Source organism: Lytechinus variegatus, chromosome 5 (genome assembly GCF_018143015.1).
Source record: "Lytechinus variegatus isolate NC3 chromosome 5, Lvar_3.0, whole genome shotgun sequence".
Lineage (NCBI taxonomy): Eukaryota > Metazoa > Echinodermata > Echinoidea > Temnopleuroida > Toxopneustidae > Lytechinus > Lytechinus variegatus.
The window spans coordinates 25,035,982-25,060,993 of NC_054744.1; the positions used below are offsets into that span (position 1 = coordinate 25,035,982).

At 35.5% G+C, this 25,012-nt stretch overlaps 2 protein-coding genes and 1 long non-coding RNA gene across 5 annotated transcripts; all 3 read left to right on the forward strand.

Annotated features, from left to right (window-relative positions):
- The first annotated feature begins 695 nt into the window (after positions 1-695).
- LOC121415797 (lysosomal acid glucosylceramidase-like) lies at positions 696-12,728 on the forward strand. The gene is made up of 10 exons (XM_041609128.1): positions 696-1,031; positions 5,123-5,311; positions 5,861-6,019; positions 6,527-6,660; positions 8,100-8,272; positions 8,956-9,193; positions 9,632-9,853; positions 11,153-11,316; positions 12,279-12,395; positions 12,546-12,728. Exons 1-10 carry the CDS (start codon positions 974-976, stop codon positions 12,643-12,645), a joined length of 1,554 nt encoding a protein of 517 aa, XP_041465062.1. The 5' UTR covers positions 696-973; the 3' UTR covers positions 12,646-12,728.
- A 1,096-nt stretch (positions 12,729-13,824) lies between these two features.
- On the forward strand, positions 13,825-24,397 carry LOC121415799 (lysosomal acid glucosylceramidase-like). Of its 3 annotated transcripts, none has more exons than XM_041609129.1 (10): positions 13,825-14,556; positions 18,689-18,880; positions 19,979-20,137; positions 20,596-20,729; positions 21,060-21,232; positions 21,721-21,958; positions 22,419-22,640; positions 23,291-23,454; positions 23,822-23,938; positions 24,158-24,397. In XM_041609129.1, the coding sequence occupies exons 1-10, from the start codon at positions 14,499-14,501 to the stop codon at positions 24,279-24,281; spliced, it is 1,581 nt and encodes a 526-aa protein (XP_041465063.1). In that variant the 5' UTR covers positions 13,825-14,498; the 3' UTR covers positions 24,282-24,397. The 3 variants fall into 3 exon arrangements, with proteins under 3 accessions (XP_041465063.1, XP_041465065.1, XP_041465064.1); XM_041609131.1 differs by having other exon boundaries at positions 18,692-18,880; XM_041609130.1 differs by lacking the exon at positions 13,825-14,556 and adding an exon at positions 17,137-17,479 and having other exon boundaries at positions 18,692-18,880.
- LOC121415800 lies at positions 15,201-15,588 on the forward strand. The gene is made up of 2 exons (XR_005970059.1): positions 15,201-15,313; positions 15,463-15,588. It is a non-coding gene; the product is annotated as an uncharacterized LOC121415800 (long non-coding RNA).
- Positions 24,398-25,012: the final 615 nt, after the last annotated feature.

Genomic DNA, 25,012 nt, shown 5'->3' on the forward strand with positions numbered 1-25,012 from the left:
CAATTGTCGTTGACCGTATCGTGAGTGTTTTGCGAAGACAGACACCTGTTTTGATATTCTTATCTTTACCTCACATTTATCTTTAAAGGCATGGAAAAAAGGCTAGGCTTGTTTATGTACTAACTTCACATTCTCATTTGGAATACATCAACCATTAAGAAAATGAACGAGTGAAATACAATCACATATATTTCTGCTTCTTATCTGTGCATATCACGGTTTGCTAATCAAGTAAATGAGAAAACGCAGTTTTGCAAATATTATGTTGGATACTCTAACGCAATAAAACAGTTACAGTCGAATGGAATAGCGTCACATTTTTACTTTCTTAAAAATGACAAGAGCGAAATATAGGGATTATACCTACTTTATATCATATGATCCACGGATGGCAACAGTACATTGCAAAAATTGAAAAAAAGAAATGACGACAGGAAAGTTAGCTTTCCATTTATTCATTCATTTATTTAAAGGATCCGGTTATGTAGCAAAATCATATTTGCCAATGACCCCTTCGAGACTAAATCAATCAAGCTTATCTTTCTTATCTAAAGAAAATGCTTCGATAGCAATTCGCTTGAATACAATGCATGCATGGAATATCGTCCTTCGATTTTGCTTGTTTTCAGGTATCCTTTAATCATTTCAAGCGTTCGACAATTCTCTCCAAAAACGACTCTATCGATGTTGCATGCATGATAAAACTGTTAATGATTACACTTCTTTAGAATCATATCATACGGCTGTTTCATTATTTTAATCTTCTCACGAACAAACCCCATTGCATGATTTAAGAGCGTCTTAGATGAGTGGAGTTTTAGGGCCGTCTTTATACCATTTCTAATTGCATCACTCGCCTTGTTCGAATTAACCCCCATTGCTAATTTTTCAAACGATCGACCCCCATTGCAATGTTCCTCAGTGTATTGTAGGAGAACATTCGATTTGGAAGTAGAGGAAGGTTTATTCCGGGATGGATTTCATCTTCTTGCATTTGTTGTTCGTCCTTGCGGGGATTGTCAGCGGTACAGGTTGGTAATGGAATAGTTATTACCCTGTTAATTAGCCTCTTTTACTTCTATAAATCAGATATTTAGATGATTACATCTACGATGGGTAGTAATTTTAATGTCGAAAAGTCTGACTTTACATTGCTACTGAAAAGAAAATTGATTAAAAAACAAAAGGCATTGAACAATAAGGCAAAAAATGGGCATGTAATTTATTGAAAAATAGATCACACTTACATAGTTATGGTAAAATCAATTAAGTGTATAATTGATAATTAAGTGTACAATTTGTTCTCACTTCCGGTTAAGTGCTTCTAAAATCTCAGCTGAATTTTTCCACTCAACCTCAAAAATATATCCAGGTTTTTAATTTTCGTTATTCTCTATTCATTCGTTTATCAATCAACCCGTGAATAGCTTAATGTGTTCTTCATTTTTTCACTGTTTTATTAATTCATTTTGGTTTTAATATTAAGTATTTGTAGATCTTCACCCAAGGGGTGGGGGGGGGGGGAGAAAAATGAAGACTCCTTTATTCATGAATTTATAAAAGATATATAGTACGCCGTGTAATTCCGCTGAACGTTTAGAATGGCGCTCACTCAAGCCATCAAGTACTTATATTACCAACACTTACACAAGAATGTCTTATCTTACATGTTCCTTCCAAAGTGTCGCCCATACACTCCCTCGGTTTTGCTTTCAGACACACACGCACACACACCAACCTACGCATACGAATCCTCACACACATCCAAATACGCTCACCTAAAAGAAATACACAACCCACCCACACACCCACCCACACACACACCCCATAAACGCACATTCATCAAGCAATAAAAATATCTCCATTCGCAAATAACACCAAAATAAGTGTAGCCTATGCCGCTTCATAAGTGTTATTTTTTTCTTTCGTCAACATGTATGAAAAACATATATTATTTTTGAAAAAAAACATCATGTCATTTATCATAATCATTTTAAGGAATCTTCTTAAAGGGATGCTCTAGGTTGAAGGTATTTATATCCAAATAAATCAAAATGTAAAAATGAAGTAAAATTCACAGAGCAAAATGCTGAAAATGTCATCAAAATCGGATAACAAATAAAGTTTTGCAATTTTTTGTGAAAACATATATATGCACGTCGTCATGGATATTCATCAGGTTGGCTGATAATGTCACATCCCCACGTTCCTTTTTGTTATGCTATTACATGAAATCATGATTGTTCATTTTTTCATACATGTGTAAATGATGTGTCTCCATTAATGATGAAACAAGTTTCAGCAATAAATAACTAATGCACTTAATCAGTTGTCAATCCAAAATGTTTTAGTTCTTGGCATTTTTTAATGAACCTCATTTCATGTAATAAAATACAAAAGAACAAGTGGGGACATGACATCATCAGCCCACCTAATGAATATTCATGAATACATCCTATACCTATTTCACCGGAATAATGCAAATTTTTGAAATTCAATAACTTCGTTATTTTTATCCGAATTTGATAAAATCTTAAGCATTTTGCCTTGTGAATTTCACTCTATTTTTCAAAATATAAATATAATACAGCCTAGAACATCTCTTTAATTATCTTCCACTATTAGACCTATTATGATAATTATAATTTAAAAGCATGTTTTCAATTATTGGTGTTGGTATTTGTAATGTAAATTATCATGATGATTATTAGCATTATAAATACTAATTATTATCGTTCTCATTGCTGTTAGTTGTAGAAGTAGCTGTAGTAGTAAAAGTTATAGTAGTAGTAGTAGTGTTGAATTAGTATAAGTACGAGGACTCCGACTTCTATGCAACTGCTCCCACCACCATTACTACTAATACTACTACTACTACTACTACTACTACTACTACTACTACTACTATACTACTACTACTACTACAACGGTTTTACTACTACTACTACCACCACCACCACCACAACCACCACTCCCAACACTTACTATCATTATCACTTTATTTCAACAATATCATTGAAAATATATTTGGGTCCAATTTCACTCATCATAATAATTTTGTTTTCAGTAGGTGCAGAATAAAATGAAGAATATTCAAATAGTTCTTTCATTCTCATGTAAAGTTTTGATCGAAGCAAGAACAAAATGTGTCATTCGAAACCGCCAATGCCAATATGAAATATTATTTATTACATTTTCATTCAGTAACATTCTACTGTATCTGCGACACAATGCTGCAATGTTTAGAGGCCAGTACATGTCTCTCACATGTATGTATAGATGTGACGTTCTGACATAACTTATTAATCAACGACACTTCATTTAAAAGGCCGCCTATTATATGTATAATACAGCTTTGTGTTATGAGAAGTGCAAACAGCAATGATAACAACATGTTGTACTGTATACCCACGGCCAAACAAACAACCCGATACACATTTTATGTAATGCAAATAATGGCACTGTTTTAATAAGGCATGAAGAAACCCATATGCTAAGCGTGCCTGTAAAGAATACCGATACATTTTCCCGTTCTGTCTGTTTTTCTACGCTATCATCTGTCAATTATAGCACTTTCCAAGGTTCAACTTGTACCAATGTGACGTCATTTTAACGCTTTGGTGATTACGTATAGTTGAAACGAGACGTGACGAAACCAATCTATATTCGTCATTATGGTTATTTTAATGGCACGATCTCCAAAAATTCAGATATCATATTGCATGAAATTTGTTCATATAAATGACCTGAAATAATGGCAGTTGGTATCTAAAATCGTAGTCTCGTTTTGTACTTTCAGTGGTAGATCTAAATTCGAAATGTAATTAGACATGAAAAACGGAGATATAACTGTGATGTAATTTCTTTTTAACCCGCTGTTAAAATTACCTGATATTAGATGGTACAAAAGATGTAGTTCGGCGGTGCTGAATATACTGATACCCAAGTAAAACAATAACAACATCAACAACAACAAACACAAAACAAAAATAAAAATAAATAAAAAAAAAAATAAAAAACTATACAAGCCTTATAAAAAACGAATGATTAAAACTCTCATGATATACAAACATTTCTTCTTAGAGCTTACTAAGGATCATGGAAATTGGGAAATAATGATGTCCCAGGTTTATTGATTAGGGGTTGATTCACGTTTTTCAAGATAATGAACTTTAGATAAACAATTACTTAGACAATATTTTTTGGATATTAACATTTGCTGTTACCGACAAAATTATACAGATGAATTATAAAATATTTTTGAACAAGTCGACTTATTTTGTAGATCTAGAAGAGAAAAGACTTGGCTATTAAATTGGCAATTACCTGAAATAACTATCAAACACTTAGGTATTCATTAAATCTTCATGTTCATATTCATTCTTTATATTTATCTTCATGTACCGGCCATATTTGTTGTTGTATTCTCACCTAAATCTATATCTTTGAGACACTATTATGTGAGTGATATGCGCTAGAAAAGTTCATTTGGCAATTTTAAAACGCCACATGATCGTACAAGTCAACATACACAGTACAAATCAACACGCATACTGCACATATTTTTTGTGTTTGTTAATTTATCGAAAGAAACGTGACAAAATGGAGGAGATTCTAGGGTCTAATTCAATTGTAGTTCACCGTTGATTACACTTTGATCAAATAATGAGAATTGAGACTGCAAACCAGATTACGAAATGTGTCATTTCTAATATATATAGATAAAAAGGTATATTTCCTCGGAGCGTGTATTCTGGTTCAGGGGGTTCAGGAAGCTAAACTTTCTCAAATCTAGCGCTTCAATTTTGTTGATAACTTGGGTTAACTATTTGGTTGGAAGAAAGGGGGGGGGGGTGGATCGTAGTGCAAGATAATGAAGGGCACCAATAGATGTATCTATACTGTTACCAGCAACGACGGAAAAGTGATTTTTTATGAGTAATAATCAGAGAGATATCACCATTGTCTTTACATTGTAGGTCTAGTTTAAGCTATGGCATTATCTCCAGATTAATCCATAAATTATTTGTTGAAACTTGACCCAGGAGAATTCCTCGAATAAGAATTGTAGTTTAACATAATTGCCTGTGAGTCAGCATTATATTGATCTCCCATGATACAGATAATGATTGCAAATTTCGTCAGTTTTCCGACACAAGCTCTTACGTCTGTGAGTGCTCCGCCTCTCATTGTGACGTCATCGAAGAATACACCATCGACGATGAAAACTTTGTAGTGTATACTTCTGGAAAGCGAGGCTTTAGGTTGGATAAAGAAGAGATGCCAATCAGAAATCGACCAACCCCTAATAGTAAGTGAGCTCATAAGACTATACTCTGGTATTGATTCTTTCTAGACACCACCATCAGACCATATACCACATGTTCGTATTTGTAATTTGATCAAAACGGATATTTTGTATATTTTTTTTTATAATAATTGTTAATTTCTATTCCATTTAACGATGAATGCATAACTACCAGCTAAAATATTGCTACCACAATAATTTCCATAAATTTGTATATACAAGGTCCCTTATCTGAGATATACCCACTCTTTTATGATCATCCGATTTTCTTTGCTCGAATTACAAGCAATTTGTGTCCTCTTTGGGATCAATTACCCCTTTTTTTTGCTTGTCAGAAAATCTTTTCTGTTCCTCACAAATATAGCTCCCACTGGCTCAGAATGGTCATTTCCCTTTTTGGCAAGTTTTTGGAAGTAAGTTTAAATTGTTCTAATTGAAGGTATCCCCAATTGTTGAGTGAAAGAAAGAGAATGATAACTGAAAAGGAGCTACTTTCGGTCTTTGGTGTCCTTTTATTACTTGTCTCCCTTTTTTCATTTATTTTATTTCAAGTACCAGATACGAGCATTACGATCACAATTGACAGATCGGACAGGTACCAAACCATCCTTGGTTTTGGCGGTTCTTTCACCGATGCAGCAGCGCTAAATCTCTACAACTTATCGTCTGCCATGCAAGATACCCTGCTGAGGGCGTACTTTTCAACTGATGGTAATACAAAGTTAAGTGTGTGTGTGTTAAGTCTATCCTTGAGGAAGGAAAGTGGGAGGGGGAGTTATACATATATATATATAAGGGGGAGGGGGAGAGTAAATTTTGATGATCTATATTATCTATTTCTATTATCTATTATCTCTTTTTTTTGGGGGGGGGACAGAGTCTAGATCACTTGTTTTGAAGTGAATATTCATTATTTTTTTTCACATGTAACGATTAAAAAACTCACTTTATACGTATGATGTCAGGATCACTCGATTTGTATATATCCAATGAGCTGATCTTAAAACCTTGTAATAGCCAACCTGGTGTACATTTTGACTTTCATAGAATGACGTTTCAAATTTCAATGTAGAAGATCTGATATTAGAAGAACTTGGAATTTCGACATGCTTTTGTCACACATAAATCACTCGAGTCAATCAAGATACATTTAAATGTGTATAGGCCCTGTTTGGAACAAATAATGAGTATCAGTGTCTTTCCTTTGACCTATGTCAGGAATTGAATATTCATTTGGCCGTGTACCTATTGCAAGCTGTGATTTTTCGACCAGGGAATATTCGTACGCCGAAGTACCGGAAGATTTTAATCTCGAATATTTCCAACTTGCCCCAGAGGACACCGATTTTAAGGTTAATTGAACTTTATTTTTCTGACATAATTGATTATTAATAATATTTATTTTTTAGGTGCGAAAGTGTACTGTCGTAGAAATTACAAGGAGTAATTATTATTAATTTGAAAGAATACTCATAAGTCAATCTATATGACAATTTCGCAGTGATGTTGAACACCACACTCATTGTCATTTCTTTTTAAAGAATTCCTAGCTTTATATCCTCTCAAGAAATAAGATTGATTTTCTTGTGGGCAGTTCCAAGCAAAAGTGGACATTTTCCAATAATTTGTATTGGCTCTATTTCAAATCTGGATCAAATTTTTCTGTCAAAACTCATATGGAATTTCCTAAATACAAAAGGGGAGCATAATTAGCCACATTTTTTTTCTTACGCATCTCCTTATAGGAGAATCAAAACCATACAATAAATTCTATACATGGGACTACATATATTGTTTTTTTTTTTACTTAATTTCAATTTAACAGAAAACTATCGCTTGTTTTGTGAAACTTTCTGTTTGATAATTTGAAGGGCATCATTTTACATCAGATCAAACAAAATTTTTTAATATAAGTTCATTTTATGTTGTTTTATGAGTGGATATTTTTCAAGTCACTCCGTAACCGTCACTCCGTAACCGGGAATGGGTTTACGTTTTAAATCGTAATTAATGAAATAATTCACAAATCTTTTAATGTAATGCAGCATATTAAAGCCAGAACAACATAGAATCCAATCAATAAATCAAAATTATGATAGCAATTCAAAATTCACAGTTTGAGTAATATGTTTTCTCCTCAAATATGCATGTCCATTTTGCGTCACTCCGTGACCATGATAATGAATATTCATATCTCATTAATTCAGTGGATCAAAATAATGAATTTTATTATTTTGAAAAGTGGGTTTCATGAACTACTGTCAGGTACCATTTCTTTGCAAATGACTATTCAAATATGGGTGATATCTTTGTTTGAATGCAAAAAATGTTGCTTCTGAATGTCACTCCGTAACCATGGAACTGCCCTTGTCACTCGAATTAGAGGATTACAAAAATAAACATATTCATGAAATGTATCAATGTTATTTAAATCATTAATGATTTATATTTCACATCTTACCCGTTAATTTTGTTTGTAGTATGAAGATCAACTACGTGTACATCGTACTAAGATCCCTTTGCAATAAGTATATATAGAGAAGAGGATGTTTAGGTGTCGAGGTGGACCATTTTCACAAAGTGCATTTTCAGTGACTTTCAGCATTTACAGCCAATCAGATGCGAGTATTTTATAATCCTATACGAGTTGCTAAGAAAGAAAATCACTGATAAACCATATCGAGGAATGATTTCACGATAAATATCAAACTCCACAAGATAGTAATTTCACTTGTATAAATATTGTATCACAATGAAAAACTCTCACCTCGCCTTTCTTGTCCTTTTTCAGATCCCGATGATCAAGCGAGCGTCAGCCATGAGTTATAGACCCATCAAGTTGATAGGTAGTGCCTGGTCAGCTCCAGGATGGATGAAAACAAATGGTGCAATGAAAGGAGGTGGTCGACTCAAAGGATTGCCTGGCGGAAACTACTACAAATCATGGGCACTCTATCTTGCCAAGTGAGTTTTGCAATTCGTGTCATAGAGACGTTATTTGGAGATCTCGAAAGTTGATTTATGTTTCACGCTGCAGTCAAGTCTGGTTGAAAGTCATGATTAAGTGCCAATAAGCATGATAATCACAATATTGGTCGTGCGGTAGACCGTGTCCCATAGGCCCAATCTGAACAATGCGTTCGATGACTTTCATTCAGTAGCAGATTAGATCCAGGGGTATTGGAATGAAAGGTTCACGATAGAGAAACAAAGACCACTGTTGCACCGGATTTCCTAAGTAGACCCGGGACGCCCCGAGACCAGACTCGGGCTGGTTTCTAATCCGGTGTAAACGCAAAAACCTACCTGAGATCCCTTCTGAGCAAACCTATTTCGGATCACCTCGTGATTTGTTCCGAGACCGGTTTTGGGGCGCCCGGGACTGCTTTGGATTCGGTGTAAAAGGAAATCTGCCCGAAACTGATGAAATGAAACTACCAAAATTGCACTTGCGTCCTTAAAACTAGTAGCCTATGTCATACTGTATTCACGAGGGGCCATGAGCACGGTCGTTGCCCGAGGTTAAAATCATAATACGATACCTTATGAGACATCATCTTCCAGATCCACTGAGATCCATTCGAAATCCATTATATACTTTATATTAGCAGGGTTTTTCTCTACCCTTTCAATTTTCTATGTTCCAGATTTTTAGAAGCTTACAGCAATTACGGCATTCCCTTCTGGGGTCTGACCGGAGGCAACGAACCTACTGCGGGTCTGTTTCCAAACTGGGGCTGGCAAGCCATGTTCTTTAGTCCTAGCCTGCAAAGGGACTTCATCAAATTTGACCTTGGTCCAACCTTACGTGAACGAGGTCATATTGAGATTCAGCTCACTATCCTGGATGATCAGAGGTTTCTTCTTCCCCGCTGGGCAGAAGTGGTAACTATAGTTAACATCTTTACCCCTAAGCACAATCAGACCAATATTAGCGCGGGATGTATGTAACAAATGCCATTCTCTGAAAGAAGACGTTCTCTGTTCAAGCAGTGAATATTGATAATGAAGTTAAGGTGAGGTTTCCACAAGCGCGGTTTGAGATCAATAATACGTGTTACTTCATTGGACTAAGTTCAAAAGTTGAACTGAATCTCAAGATGGCACTTGAAAAGTTGATTAGACCGGAGGAGACATTTTTCTTTAACTCCTAGTCATAAGAAAGTGAGATAACAATTCATAAGAAACAACAAGCAAAGCAAACAGAGAATCATCAACAGATAGAATGAAATTTTCTTCACAAACTCGATGGTTTCATTCATCATTCTCCACTTTTTCTTCTGCCATCAACTGAATATTCTAACCTCATAACGTCTCCTGCAGGTGTTGGAAGACCCCCTCGCCTCGGAGTACGTATCCGGTATTGGAATCCATTGGTATTGGGATGACTGGGTAGATCCTAGTCGTCTTAACGCTACACATCATGCCTATCCAGACTACTTCATGATAGGAACAGAGGCTTGCGAGGGCCACTTGGACAGGGAGAAGGAAGTTATTCTTGGAAGCTGGGAAAGAGGGGAAGCATACAGCTTTAACATCATCGAGGTACTAGTCGTTTCATTCAATGGTTTCCTCTGATTTTTACATACACCCCCGAAAGTAGATCTTGTTGCTTCGACATTATACCTTAACCCTATTCTATTTCATAATCAAGGAAATCCGATTCACAACTTCATTACCCGCCAGCTTCATACATATACACTTTCCAAGATCAGATGAACTACAAAGAACTGCAATATATCAAAATCAATCTCCACTGAGATTTATGTTAAATTTCGCATTGCGTAGGTGGGAATTAATATAATCTCAATATGACTTCGGTTTATATTTTATCGGGACGCAGTAAGATCGACCCCAGGTTTGTATTCAATTAATTAATTCAATTACTCTTTTTTTATCATCTTCTTCGTGTACACAATCTACTAAATTTTTGTTCCAGGGGGGAACATTTAACCCACAAGCTTCGCTTTTTGGTTCCCCCCCTTTTTCCTCATCTACTATATTATTGTACATGAATTATGAAATGCATTTTTTTCTGCTCTCTTTATGTATGTAAATATTTAATGACTAGAAATGCATTTATAATGTTATGTGTTGTAAATATGAATTTGATTTTTACTGATATGGAAATAAAAGACATTGAACTTGAACTTGAAAATTTTTATTAAAAAAAATAATAAATATGTCGAACTTCAGATCGATTGTATGAGATTCTTGTATATTTGTCATCAAAATAATTTGGACTCACTCAGCAGAATAGGTCTAATAATACTAAGTGCATTGTACAATAATATGTCATGGGTTTTTCCCTGTAGCATTTGTGACATTATTCACTTATTCAGCCGGTTATTAGTCTCACTCAATTGATACTTGTTTTTGACTTAATTAATAGCCCTCTTTATCCATGAAGATGTCCCCTGTTGTTTAAGGGGATGTCCCCCAATAACATTACACAGCGTAACAGCAAGTCATTTTACATTCTATGGGCAGAATATATAAATTTGCTGTCACCAGACGTGCGCATTGTCATCTTCGGCCATGATGTATAAGGGTTGAGAACTGGCTAATACTGATTACAAAGTTTCGATGATTTTTCTTTGGACAACTTGCTTATGAATAAATAAAAATGGACCTCTGTGAGCCGTGTCAGACACAGTATAGTAAGAAGCAAGGCCAACCACCGTCCGATCAACGTACACGTATTAGACGCGCGGAAGCGGGCATACGGAAAAGAATTTCCGAAGGGCGAAAACCAGTTGTGACAGTTCAACCATGGACCAATAAAAAAATAACTTCAGTACATTTAGGTCGAATCGTTACCTGTCCTTACTGTCAATACCTTAGGATTTGGGCAACTGGGTGGCTGGTTGGATCGACTGGAATCTGGCTCTAGACATGATTGGAGGACCAAACTGGGTGGGTAACTTTGTCGATAGTCCTATCATCGTCAACGCCGAAGAAGATGTGTTCTACAAGCAACCAATGTACTATCATCTTGGTCACTTCAGGTAGGTGATAGGTGGCCGAATAAGTTCCTGGTGGGTGTTTCATAAAGCTGTTCGTAAGTTAAAAGCGACTTTAAGACGGACTGATGATCCTTTCCTGTGGTAAACGGTATATTAAATTAGCCATGGTTTAGCGCGTGAGGGTTCATCAGTCGCTCTTAACTTACGAACAGCTTTATGAAACTGACCCCTGGTATCTTGTGTTATTGAAATAACGGTTTAATAAACCAATGTAGTAAAGGAATGTCAATATGTTAACTTCTGTAGATTTTCATGGTTTTAATGAAAATAGAAAAGATCATGCCCACCAATCTATAGAACATGATCCCACGTTCACTTTCTAAATTTGGTTTCAAAATATACATGTATAAGTTTTATCAAATTCAATGACTTAAAACAGAAGATATATTTTAAGTATAGTTTGATATTTCTTTCTTTCCTGGATGAAAAATAACAAAACTGTGCTATACAGACACACATACATGCACACACACACACACACACCACACACACACACACACACACACAAATATATATATATATATATATATATATATATGTGTGTGTGGGGGGTGGGTGGGTGGATGGGTATGAGGGTGTGCACGGTTTACCACATTATTTTTACTTTCTTACACGATGGTTCTACAACAATAATAATAATTATTATAATAATAACTATATTTACCCAGGGTATAGCCACTTCAGTTCCGAAAACTGTTCTCCCGGCGGGATCTGCTATAAGTATTACCCCGGCTGAGCTAGGCTCCCGATTCAGGTGCACACAGCCTTTTGAGAAATTAATTCTTGCCGGTACCCATTTACCTAACCTGGGTAGAGTGCAGGACACTGTAGATGAATTCTTGCTGAAGGAAACTACGCCATGGCTGGGATTTGAATACTTTTTTCTTTATGCATGTTTTTTTCCTTTTATTTTTGTGTATTTAACTTCTACTTTTATATAATAGTAAGTTCATCACCCCTGGATCGGTGAGGGTGGGGTCATCGGCTGATCGCGATAGGTTGGTTGAACACCTAGCATTTAAGCTCCCGGATGGAAACATGGCACTTGTCGTCTTGAACAGGTAACCAAAAAAACTGTTTTCTTTTCTTAATCCTTTAAAATTTTAATTCATATTTGCATTGGTGTCTGTTTTCTCCCGTATATTCATATTATTTTCTCTTTTTTTGCAGTACTTACTTTTTGATAATCATATTTTTGTTTCTTATTGCAGGAAGGAGTTCACATTTCCTCTTCATATCTATGATCCGGAAGTGGGCTATCTCAACGCTGAGATTCCATCTCGTTCAATTCAAACGTATATATGGAAATAATAATCTAATCATTGAAGAAGACCCAAAAAAAAATGTGTCGTTAATATTTACCATCTTGGATATAAATACTTTACTTTACATCCATTTCAAAAATTTAATTCATTAATAAAAATTATTTAGGTCTACTAAAGGTTTACAATTGAGAATAACTAGGACTAATCGCTTCATTATATTGAATCTGGGCCTTTTTATGCATTTAATGATTTCGTTTTCAGCCATACCCTGAATCACTATACGTTGATATGTTCTGAGATATTATAACCAATTTTCATTTTGTGAAATTAAATGATCTAAAATCTGATTTATTCTCCTGCAAAGAAATCATGATGTGCTTTAGAACTGTGAATTTAAGTATACATTACTGTCAACATCCTGCATTATCAAATATCGTCATTATTTTTCTTTAAAATCATTATTCACATACAGTAACTGTCTCTTTTTTAAAGAACACAAATTTCTAACCAGAAATAGGAGCAGGTTGATTTTAATCTATGAAAACTAGTGACAGACTCAGCAGAATCTTTTTTCCCTTTTTTTTTAAAAAGGAGCCGTTTTGCAATAGACAAAAAATATACACTTATTTCCAAAAAGTCCTTCACTTATAATATTTCAGATTATTTTTCAGTATTTTTTCCAATAAAAACTTCAATATATAGAAACGTGTCAGTGAAATTAAAGATTATAGCTTAGATTATTTCAAATAAAATTGTAACAAATTTGCTCATGAGACTAGCTATTCTACAGTCTAGTAATATTAAACTCGATTATTCTGTGGTTGTCAAACAGGAAAATGAATCTTTGAAAGATAAACTTTGATTTTTACATTGATGAAATGAAAATGAAAAGATGATGAAAATCTACATTTTATTATTCGAAATAGACCTGAAATGAAATATTTCAAAAAATTGCTTTCCCCAAATGGGTCCGGCAGCCGCTGTGCAGCGCCAAATCGACGAGGCTCTATCCCCTATTTCCCTTTAATCGTTGAACGCCAAACAGGGTAGCAGCAACTCCCATCTTTTAACGTCTTTTGGTTTGTTGCGGACGGGATTTGAACTCCCGACCTACCGGTTGTGAGAGCGACGCTCTACCAACTGAGCCAAAACATCGGTGCACATTCAGCAAAATAAAGAGAGAGTGTGATAACACCAATTCTCAGAAATCAAAGTGTAATGTTTTAATTCCTTCTGAAGATACACACATCAAACTTTTCAGAGATTCAGAAATATTACTAAAATACTGGATTAAATAAGCAGGAAACTGCTTCTTTGCTTATACATTATCAAAGAGGGCTTACACAAGCATCTGTACTATTTTTAAGCCCCCGATGGGATCATAGCACGACAAAACGTATGAAGGCTTGGATGAGAAACGAACCACCTGCTAGTTGTTATCTCCTATTTAAAATAGAAGGACACACCATCTTAAAAAGATGTTGATTTAAGGTCTTAAAATGTCTACATATAATGCGAAATCCAAAGTAAAACCTTTTAATGTAAATACAGTCTATATTAATCCTTTGCATTGGACTACAACGGATAGGTGTACATGTCATGTATACATATTTCATTTAACATATGCATTAAATACAAATGCTATAATGCTGTGACGAAGTTGCCTTCTACCAATCAAATTGCACCATCTTGGTAACCCATAACAGTGGCACGTAACTTACTTGATTCAGTAATTAATGAAACGTGACCCAGGCAGTGATTACGAAAAGAGGAGACAGGGAAAAGGTTGGCGCCATTTGACCTACACCCAAATTTCAGAGCCGACTTTTGGAAGTGTGTAGCAGCATCGCCACAAGGAGCTATATGTTTGTCGCGTAAGTGGGAAAAATCTGTCATGAAATGACTTTGGGAGAAGTTTTAACGATTCTCGCCCTGGTGGCCGTGGTTGCTGCAAGAGGTCAGTATAATTATTGTTACAGAATGTTAGACCTATTGGTGTCTTCGGACCAGTGGCTAAGGGTACAGATCTATAAATTATTGGGGTGTCATGTCGAAAGACGGGGGGTTTCAAAATTGTTTTATTTAATATTGAAAATATCAATTCGTTTTTGGTGTGGCAATATTTAAAATTAATTGTCAAGTGTATAAATATATCCTTTTCAACGGACGAACAAAACAGATAAATGCAATGACATGAAAATAGTTGAATTAAATGGAACTGAAATGAAACAGACGAACCTAAGATTGAATTGAAGCGACGTGAATGGAGTGATTTAAATTCGTATGAATCTGATTGAAAAATGAATGGAATTGACGTGATATTGAATTGTATGATGGCATTGAATCGTTTTCAACCGAAGTAAATTGGATTAAAGATTACCCCGGCTGAGCTAGGCTACCGATTCAGGTGCACACAGCCTTTTAAGAAATTAATTCTTGCCGGTACCCATTTACCTAACCTGGGTACAGTGCAGGACACTGTAGATGAATTCTTGCTGAAGGAAACTACGCCATGGCTGGGATTTGAATACTGTTTTGCTTTATGCATGTTTTTTCCTTTTATTTTTGTGTATTTAACTTCTACTTTTATATAATAGTAAGTTCATCACCCCTGGATCGGTGAGGCTGGGGTCGTCGGCTGATCGCGATAGGTTGGTTGAACACCTAGCATTTAAGCTCCCGGATGGAAACATGGCACTTGTCGTCTTGAACAGGTAACCAAAAATCTGTTTGTTTTTCTTAATCCTTTAAAATTTTAATTCATATTTGCAGTGGTGTCTGTTTTCTCCCGTATATTCATATAATTTTCCCTTTTTTGGCAGTACTTACTCTTTGATAATCATATTTTTGTTTCTTATTGCAGGAAGGAGTTCACATTTCCTCTTCATATCTATGATCCGGAAGTGGGCTATCTCAACGCTGAGATTCCATCTCGTTCAATTCAAACGTATATATGGAAATAATAATCTAATAATTGAAGAAGCCCCCCCCCAAAAAAAAAATTGTCGTTAATATTTACCATCTTGGATATAAATACTTTACTTTACATCCATTTCAAGAATTTAATTCATTAATAAAAATTATTTAGGTCTACTAAAGGTTTACAATTGAGAATAACTAGGACTAATCGCTTCATTATATTGAATCTGGGCCTTTTTATGCATTTAATGATTTCGTTTTCAGCCATACCCTGAATCACTATACGTTGATATGTTCTGAGATATTATAACCAATTTTCATTTTGTGAAATTAAATGATCTAAAATCTGATTTATTCTCCTGCAAAGAAATCATGATGTGCTTTAGAACTGTGAATTTAAGTATACATTACTGTCAACATCCTGCATTATCAAATATCGTCATTATTTTTCTTTAAAATCATTATTCACATACAGTAACTGTCTCTTTTTTAAAGAACACAAATTTCTAACCAGAAATAGGAGCGGGTTGATTTTAATCTATGAAAACTAGTGACAGACTCAGCAGAATCTTTTTTTCCCTTTTTTTTTAAAAAGGAGCCGTTTTGCAATAGACAAAAAATATACACTTATTTCCAAAAAGTCCTTCACTTATAATATTTCAGATTATTTTTCAGTATTTTTTCCAATAAAAACTTCAATATATAGAAACGTGTCAGTGAAATTAAAGATTATAGCTTAGATTATTTCAAATAAAATTGTAACAAATTTGCTCATGAGACTAGCTATTCTACAGTCTAGTAATATTAAACTCGATTATTCTGTGGTTGTCAAACAGGAAAATGAATCTTTGAAAGATAAACTTTGATTTTTACATTGATGAAATGAAAATGAAAAGATGATGAAAATCTACATTTTATTATTCGAAATAGACCTGAAATGAAACATTTCAAAAAATTGCTTTCCCCAAATGGGTCCGGCAGCCGCTGTGCAGCGCCAAATCGACGAGGCTCTATCCCCTATTTCCCTTTAATCGTTGAACGCCAAACAGGGTAGCAGCAACTCCCATCTTTTAACGTCTTTTGGTTTGTTGCGGACGGGATTTGAACTCCCGACCTACCGGTTGTGAGAGCGACGCTCTACCAACTGAGCCAAAACATCGGTGCACATTCAGCAAAATAAAGAGAGAGTGTAATAACACCAATTCTCAGAAATCAAAGTGTAATGTTTTAATTCCTTCTGAAGATACACACATCAAACTTTTCAGAGATTCAGAAATATTACTAAAATACTGGATTAAATAAGCAGGAAACTGCTTCTTTGCTCATACATTATCAAAGAGGGCTTACACAAGCATCTGTACTATTTTTAAGCCCCCGATGGGATCATAGCACGACAAAACGTATGAAGGCTTGGATGAGAAACGAACCACCTGCTAGTTGTTATCTCCTATTTAAAATAGAAGGACACACCATCTTAAAAAGATGTTGATTTAAGGTCTTAAAATGTCTACATATAATGCGAAATCCAAAGTAAAACCTTTTAATGTAAATACAGTCTATATTAATCCTTTGCATTGGACTACAACGGATGGGTGTACATGTCATGTATACATATTTCATTTAACATATGCATTAAATACAAATGCTATAATGCTGTGACGAAGTTGCCTTCTACCAATCAAATTGCACCATCTTGGTAACCCATAACAGTGGCACGTAACTTACTTGATTCAGTAATTAATGAAACGTGACCCAGGCAGTGATTACGAAAAGAGGAGACAGGGAAAAGGTTGGCGCCATTTGACCTACACCCAAATTTCAGAGCCGACTTTTGGAAGTGTGTAGCAGCATCGCCACAAGGAGCTATATGTTTGTCGCGTAAGTGGGAAAAATCTGTCATGAAATGACTTTGGGAGAAGTTTTAACGATTCTCGCCCTGGTGGCCGTGGTTGCTGCAAGAGGTCAGTATAATTATTGTTACAGAATGTTAGACCTATTGGTGTCTTCGGACCAGTGGCTAAGGGTACAGATCTATAAATTATTGGGGTGTCATGTCGAAAGACGGGGGGTTTCAAAATTGTTTTATTTAATATTGAAAATATCAATTCGTTTTTGGTGTGGCAATATTTAAAATTAATTGTCAAGTGTATAAATATATCCTTTTCAACGGACGAACAAAACAGATAAATGCAATGACATGAAAATAGTTGAATTAAATGGAACTGAAATGAAACAGATGATGAACCTAAGATTGAACTGAAGTGACGTGAATGGAGTGATTTAAATTCGTATGAATCTGATTGAAAATTGAATGGAATTGACGTGATATTGAATTGTATGATGGCATTGAATCGTTTTCAACCGAAGTAAATTGGATTAAAGATTGAATGGATCTGAATTATAAAGTTTGATGAAATATGAAACACATTCAATTTTGTTTCTTTTCAACTGAATTCATTGCACTTGTTATTGAATAGAAGTAAATTGTATAGATTGGGTGGGATATTATCTTTGAAAATAGATTGTGAGTTCAGGAAAATGGAAAGGCCTAACTCGATATCAAAAGACTTGTCATATCATCGGCATGATCGGGCTGAGACGGTTTTGCATTTCACGTTGACAATTGTAGTCGTTTACCTATTTAAAAACGGTACACTTGGTCAGATAAAAGAAATTGTCGACTTTGTGTGGTATAGTATTGGGAAAGTAGCGGTTTTTATATAAAATAATCAATGTTTTTGTTGTGATCCAGCCATCTTTTGGCAGTGTATAAGTTGGAGAATGGTGGCAGATTACAGTATGGATTAGTGGTGTTTTGGTTGTAGTTGGGTGACTACAATAGTCACATATATCCTTACATAAGATCCACCAGGATCTCACCCAGAAGAAGTTTTATTGTTACGCAGTTCATGTGCCATTAATCTGTATACTGTTCCGACTGCTGCCCTTCGTCTCCTTCTTCAAACCCTATCCAAAATAAAACAATTCAATCCCTTACTATCCACGCAAAGACGACTTTGCCTTTATCAAACAAATTGAATTAAACCTCTTCGTTGGTAGTATATCTTTAACAGAACCTATATGTAAAATGGAAATTGAAGAAAAACTGAATTAGATAAAACGAGATGTCTGGTTGTTGCGCATACATTTAAAAAAAATTATTATCAAAGCAGATAATGACTGCAAGTTCCGTCAGTTCTCCGACACAAGCTCCTTTGTCTGTGAGTGTTCCGCTTCTCATTGTGACGTCATCGAAGAATACACCCTCGACGAGGAAAACTTTGTAGTGTATACTTCTGGAAAGAGAGGCTTCAGGCTGGATAAAGACGAGATGCCAATCAGAAATCGACCAACCCCTAATAGTAAGTTGCATTCACGTTGATTTAATTGATTATTTATTCATGGTGGGAATTGTGTTAGATCTTAAACTGTCTTAGAGTTCACCGTTTATAGTACTTTCATCGCCTAGTAACCTCCTCCTCCCCTCCTATTGTTACCACGGCTGCTACCACATCTACTTTTGAGCCTGATAAGTTAATTTGTCTGTGCTTGACACTCATGGTATCTTTTACAGTAATTGATCAATTCATTCAGATATCAACTGGAAACCCAACATCATGATTTTTCCTGCTCCAGTCGAAGTTGATATCGAAGTGTCAAATGCGTAAATTTAATGCAGTGAAACAGGGTTTACTTCCCTAACCAGGGGTACGCAAATATGTATTGCTTTCTTAAAGGTCAAGTCCACCCCAGAAAAAGGTTGATTTGAATCAATGGAGAAAAAAAACAAGCATAATGCTGAAAATTTCATTGAAATCGGTTGAACAATAAGAAAGTTATGACATTTTAAAGTTTCGTACATTTTTAACAAAACAGTTATTATGCACAACTCAGTGACATGCAAATGAGAGAGTCGATGATTTCCACCACTCACTATTTCTTTTGTTTTTTATTGTTTGTATTATACATTACTTAATTTTTACCAATTTCACATTAAGGACCAACTTAACAGAACCATAAGATGTTGTAACAATGGTAATACCACATGTTCAGGGAGGAATAAAACTTCATTTCGCAGGACAATGCGAAGAAATTAAGAATAATTCATATTTCATATTTAAAATAAAAAAGAAATAGTGAGTGAGTGATGTCATCAGTCCCCTCATTTGCATACCGACCAATATGTGCATTATAACTGTTTTGTTAAATTAAGCGAAATTTAAAAATGTCATAACTTTCTTATTTTACATCTGATTTTAATGAATTTTTCGGTGTTATGTTTGTTGGATTTTCTCTTATTATTCAAATCAACTTTTTGTCCTTGTCCTTTAAAACCGTAAAGATGAGTTGAATAAAGTCATTTGCCATTTAACTCTACATCATGCATTATATACTTTAAAGCTTCTTCTAAAGTTATACTCTTTAATGAGTTCCTATTCATCGTTTACTCTTCTAACAAGTTCCAGATACAAGTATCACAATTGCAGTGGACCGATCGGACGAGTATCAAACCATCCTTGGTTTTGGCGGTTCTTTCTCCGACGCAGCAGCGCTAAATCTCTACAACCTATCTTCTGACGTTCAGGAAAACCTTCTGAGGGCGTACTTCTCATCTGATGGTATGATAACATGAAGTTCACCATGTTCACAGACAGGTTTCTTGGTTTACAAACGAGGCAATGTATTAGTCATTGTTTTGTTCAAGCAACCCCCCTAATAAAATTATGATGAAGCATCTTATTGTAATTTTTCGTATTGTACATTCGTTTATCAATTACTCTGAACTCAGAAGACGAGCCCATTTCAGGCTTAAAAGACAACTCATCCACGTATACATTACGCCTATTCCCCAACCAAACAATGGCATTTACCATTTTCCCTTTTCCAAAGTCAGGAAATAAAAAGATTGATAAATAAATACAATCATTTTAAATACTTCTAGTGTTTCTCCCCACGTATGCACGGTCTTAATTTCCAAATAAAAAAAAATTGAAGGTTAAACAATGCAAATACAAGTAAATTATATTCAAATCCATTGTTCAGAAGACGTTATAATTCATTATCTATCACCAAACAGGAATCGAATATTCATTTGGTCGTGTACCAATCGCTAGCTGTGATTTTTCAACCAGGGAATATTCGTACGCCGAAACACCAAATGACTTCGATCTTGAAGATTTCCAACTGGCCTTCGAAGACATCAATTATAAGGTACATTAAGCTTCACAAAAAATAATTCAGTACGACAACTTCCATTATTGAATAAAATCTTATCTGTATTAGACATGCATTATTTATTTGTTTTTCGATCTATTTAATAAACGACATTCGCACCGGTCACGTAATAATAACTCGTGTTAAAAAAACGAGATTACTATGATAAGCCAATTATTTTATATTCCATTGATTTCAATAAATGTCAATTTTGATTTACAAGAATCTCACATAGTATTCAGGAATAAAACGGGAAATATAGATTAATGTTATAGGAGACTTAAATGCACTCAGCAGGCCTATCTTAACAAGTCACTGTTTCCTCAGATCCCGATGATCAAGCGAGCCTCGGCCATGAGTTCTAGACCAATCAAGTTATTAGGTAGCGCCTGGTCAGCTCCAGGATGGATGAAAACAAATGGTGCAATGAAAGGAGGTGGTCGACTCAAAGGATTGCCTGGCGGGGAATACTACAAAACATGGGCACTCTATCTTGCCAAGTGAGTTCTAATGCTCGTTGTTCTTCATTTCTATAATGTTAAGTTTTCCTTATCGACGCAGCAAGGAGATCAGCGATATCTGTCATGCCATTAGAGTTACGTAATAAAAAAATGTACTTCATTAACCTACCTCAAACAACCAAATTTGCACACTATACACAACAAAATAAAGATAATAAACAAATTTGTATAGCGCAGCTTTTGTATTAATGTATTCAGCTGCGCTTATTCATAGATGTGTACACAGCCAAATTCTTAATTAAAGAGATATGTTTTCAATTTCGATTTGAAGACCGCAAGTAAAGGAGAGCTCCTTGTGTCAATTAACAGGCTTTCTGTAGTTTGGGGCGGCATGTGCTACATATATTATACCAATATCAACCAATTCTTGTCAAACTTTTAATGATTCTTATTAATGCAATTAAGAAATCAATGGTTAAGTCACCAGAGTCACCACAATGATGTGTGGATATTTGATTCGCTTCCAGATTTATTGAGGCTTATACCGACTTTGATGTGCACATCTGGGGCCTAACAACAGGTAACGAACCCACCGCAGGCCTCTTTCCGGATTGGGATTGGCAATGCATGTACTTCAACCCTGAACTCCAGCGAGACTTCATCAAGCTGGACATGGGTCCCACGTTACACAGCAGGGGACACCAAGATGTAAATATCGTCATCATGGACGATCAACGGATACATCTTCCTGAATGGGCTGATGTGGTAGGTGAACTGATAAAGGTGTAATCAATTCAAAATTTCAAGGTATCATCATTACTTTGGTTTGAGAACAATGACCAGTGGATTGTCGAAATCCAGGACATTAACCAATATGAACTCTGACGGGTTGTCTTAGAAGAAGAAAAAAAGGAGACACGATTGATTTATGTATTATGTTTGTCCATGTTCTGCTGATCAGGAGCAGATGTAAACATGATTCCTCGTTTGGAACTTCCCTGGGTACTAGGAAATGTGTAAGCAGTCTGTTAATTAACAAGGTTAAATCAGGTTAGAATCCAATGATTGCAATAATAACTTTGTATTTCTAAGACAGTTAAGGAAAGACATTTGTTTACAGGCATGACAGGTAGGCCTTTTTATCACACAATTTGTGATGGCGTAATCAACTGATATTCCTGCCTCAGACGGTGATGATCTATACGACCCCTTTACTTTTGTCTAGGTCATCGAAGACCCCTTGGCATCTCAATTCGTCTCTGGTATAGGTCTCCACTGGTACATGGACTTCCTCGTGGATGGAAGCCGTCTTAACGATACCCACCACGCTCATCCAGAATATTTCATGATTAACACGGAAGCGTGCCAAGGGTACCTGCCGTGGCAAGAGAAGGTGGTTCTTGGTAGTTGGGAGAGAGGTGAATCCTATAGCCACAATATCATTGAGGTTTGTCTGATAATAAATTGGTAAATTCTAAGAAACAAATGCCAAATTTTTGACCCAATTTTAGCATAACAACGCCTACTGAGATGATTGAACCCTACCTTGTAAGATTGCAAATTTTTGTAATTTTTTTTTCGTCTTTTGACTTGTTGTACACGCTGAACGCAGAAAATCATGGTAACCAATATCTCATACAAATGGTTAATTCATATTAGTTCCATTTAATGGCCTTTAACACATTCCTCAATCCTTTTCCTATGCGCCGTTGCATAAAAGTTACTACTATAGTAACTTTATCATCCAATGGTAACTTTTATGGAGTCTTTGATTTGCATTAGCTGATGAGCATTGCTACCATGGCAGTTACCAGAGTTACCTAATTAGTAACCTTATGCAACGAGGCCCTGAATTATTTTACCACATGCATACGTAATTCTTGAAAGTACCGTAGCAGGTCTGCAGGCACGGTCAGTCCAGTCTAAAACGAAAGTTGGCAACGTTGTCTTCCAACAAATTATCATAGAAAATGCAACACAAATCAGAGAGGTATTACAATGGTTGAAGAATACCTAGTTACACATGTTGAATGGTTTTGGAAGTGGATACTTTTCAGGAAATTCTTGAAGAGTTCATTTCTATTCATATCTTGACAGGACTTGAGTAACTGGGTTAGTGGATGGATTGATTGGAACATGGCCCTTGACACGATCGGAGGACCTAACTGGGTAGGGAACTTTGTGGATAGTCCTATCATTGTCAACCCTGATCAAGACGTGTTCTACAAACAACCAATGTACTATCATCTTGGTCACTTCAGGTAAACCAGCACGTTGGTGAGGGGAGTCAGAGTTGTAAAATCAGGATTAGGCTTTTTCTAAATCTCTTTTTTTTCTTTCGATCTTTGATGCTCGTTTAGATCCAGTTTTTGTTTTATTTACAATTAATGAATGTTCTCAAATCATTTGAATAAATCTCTATTTTTCCCCTTCATTTCTAGTTCATCCACTTGTTTTATGGCACAAAGCATTTTGCCTGGACGATTCATTCATAATTTAAAATGTTATAGTATGAACTGTCTTGTGTAACCAACATTAATATGAATGAATGATATCGATGGTATAATTCAAGGAAAAAGTTGGGATTGATCTATGTATCATGAATGCATTTTATACTTCTTAAACCAGTAAGTTCATCTCCCCTGGATCAGTGAGGGTGGGGTCATCGGTTGATCGCGATAGGCTGGTTGAACATCTAGCATTCAAGCTCCCGGATGGAAACATGGCACTTGTTGTTTTAAACAGGTAAGCATTATGCATTTTTGTTCTAATTATTTTACTTTTATCCGAAAGCATGAACCAACTCAAAATCTTCCGAAATTCTATTTTATTCAACTCGAGCAAATTCTAAAGGGAATTTATAAAGAGTTTTCCAGAAAGAGGTTCTCGTCTTCACTAGTGGCTTACAAAAAATATACATACCATCATAATAAGAATACTTTGCTTTCTTATTTCGAAATGCAGGAAGGAATTCTCCTTTCCTCTTCACATCTACGACTCTGATGTTGGTTGTCTTAACGCTGAGATTCCATCGCGATCTATTCAAACTTATCTATGGAAATCACCATCATCAACATCTCGGAAGTAATTGACTCTCCTGTCCCACAATTAATCAGATCAAATTGAATAATCGTTTGGCTCTAGACCCGAATACCAATTGCAATTGGGGTATAAATATTACACGAATAATGACTTTGAACAGGGCCCCGGAACGCTTTTTTGTCTGGGGGTGCCTATGTCAACTTGACAAGCAAATAAAAATAAAAATGGCAATTTTCGTTCCGATTTATTTGTCAATTACAAAAAAAGTTTTCTGTAAACAATAAAGGTAATTTGGGTTACATTTCTCCAACTTGTCACACCGCACAGAATTCCTGGGGGTGCTGCCTATAGAAAATAATACATTCAGCACCCCCGCCTCCCATGACGCTGACTTTGAAGAAATACCTTGGAGGTGTGCAAATGTCATCCATAAAAGTACGAAAGAGGAGGGTCTTATATGATTTACTGCTAAAAGGAAAATGTAATAAATTGGCGGACAAATGCTGCAGCATCGGTTATCAAATCATTAATGTATTACAGGTTTGTGAATACAGGTCTTAGTCTTTGCAGTCAAGGTTGTGATGAATCAGCAAAAATAAAGCAAATTAGTAAAGGTTGTATTTGTAATTTCAAAGCAACCGGAGAAAATCATATGAAGGAAAATTGACCTTGGCTACCGATAAACAATTCAAGAAATAGATACACCGTGATATTTTGTGACATTTCTAAGACGTCAGTATAGTGACTATGTTTAGATCATTTTGAAAGCATGTGGGT

What these genes read in the sequence shown, in the direction of transcription:
- LOC121415797 (XM_041609128.1), top strand. Translation starts at nt 974, where the DNA reads ATGGATTTCATCTTCTTGCATTTGTTGTTCGTCCTTGCGGGGATTGTC. An exon ending in TGGGCACTCTATCTTGCCAA is followed by an intron (nt 8,273 to 8,955) that starts GTGAGTTTTGCA and finishes TCTATGTTCCAG; the next exon opens with ATTTTTAGAAGCTTACAGCA. An exon ending in GCACTTGTCGTCTTGAACAG is followed by an intron (nt 12,396 to 12,545) that starts GTAACCAAAAAA and finishes TTCTTATTGCAG; the next exon opens with GAAGGAGTTCACATTTCCTC.
- LOC121415799 (XM_041609129.1), top strand. Translation starts at nt 14,499, where the DNA reads ATGACTTTGGGAGAAGTTTTAACGATTCTCGCCCTGGTGGCCGTGGTT. An exon ending in ATAGCCACAATATCATTGAG is followed by an intron (nt 22,641 to 23,290) that starts GTTTGTCTGATA and finishes ATATCTTGACAG; the next exon opens with GACTTGAGTAACTGGGTTAG. An exon ending in TATCATCTTGGTCACTTCAG is followed by an intron (nt 23,455 to 23,821) that starts GTAAACCAGCAC and finishes TTCTTAAACCAG; the next exon opens with TAAGTTCATCTCCCCTGGAT.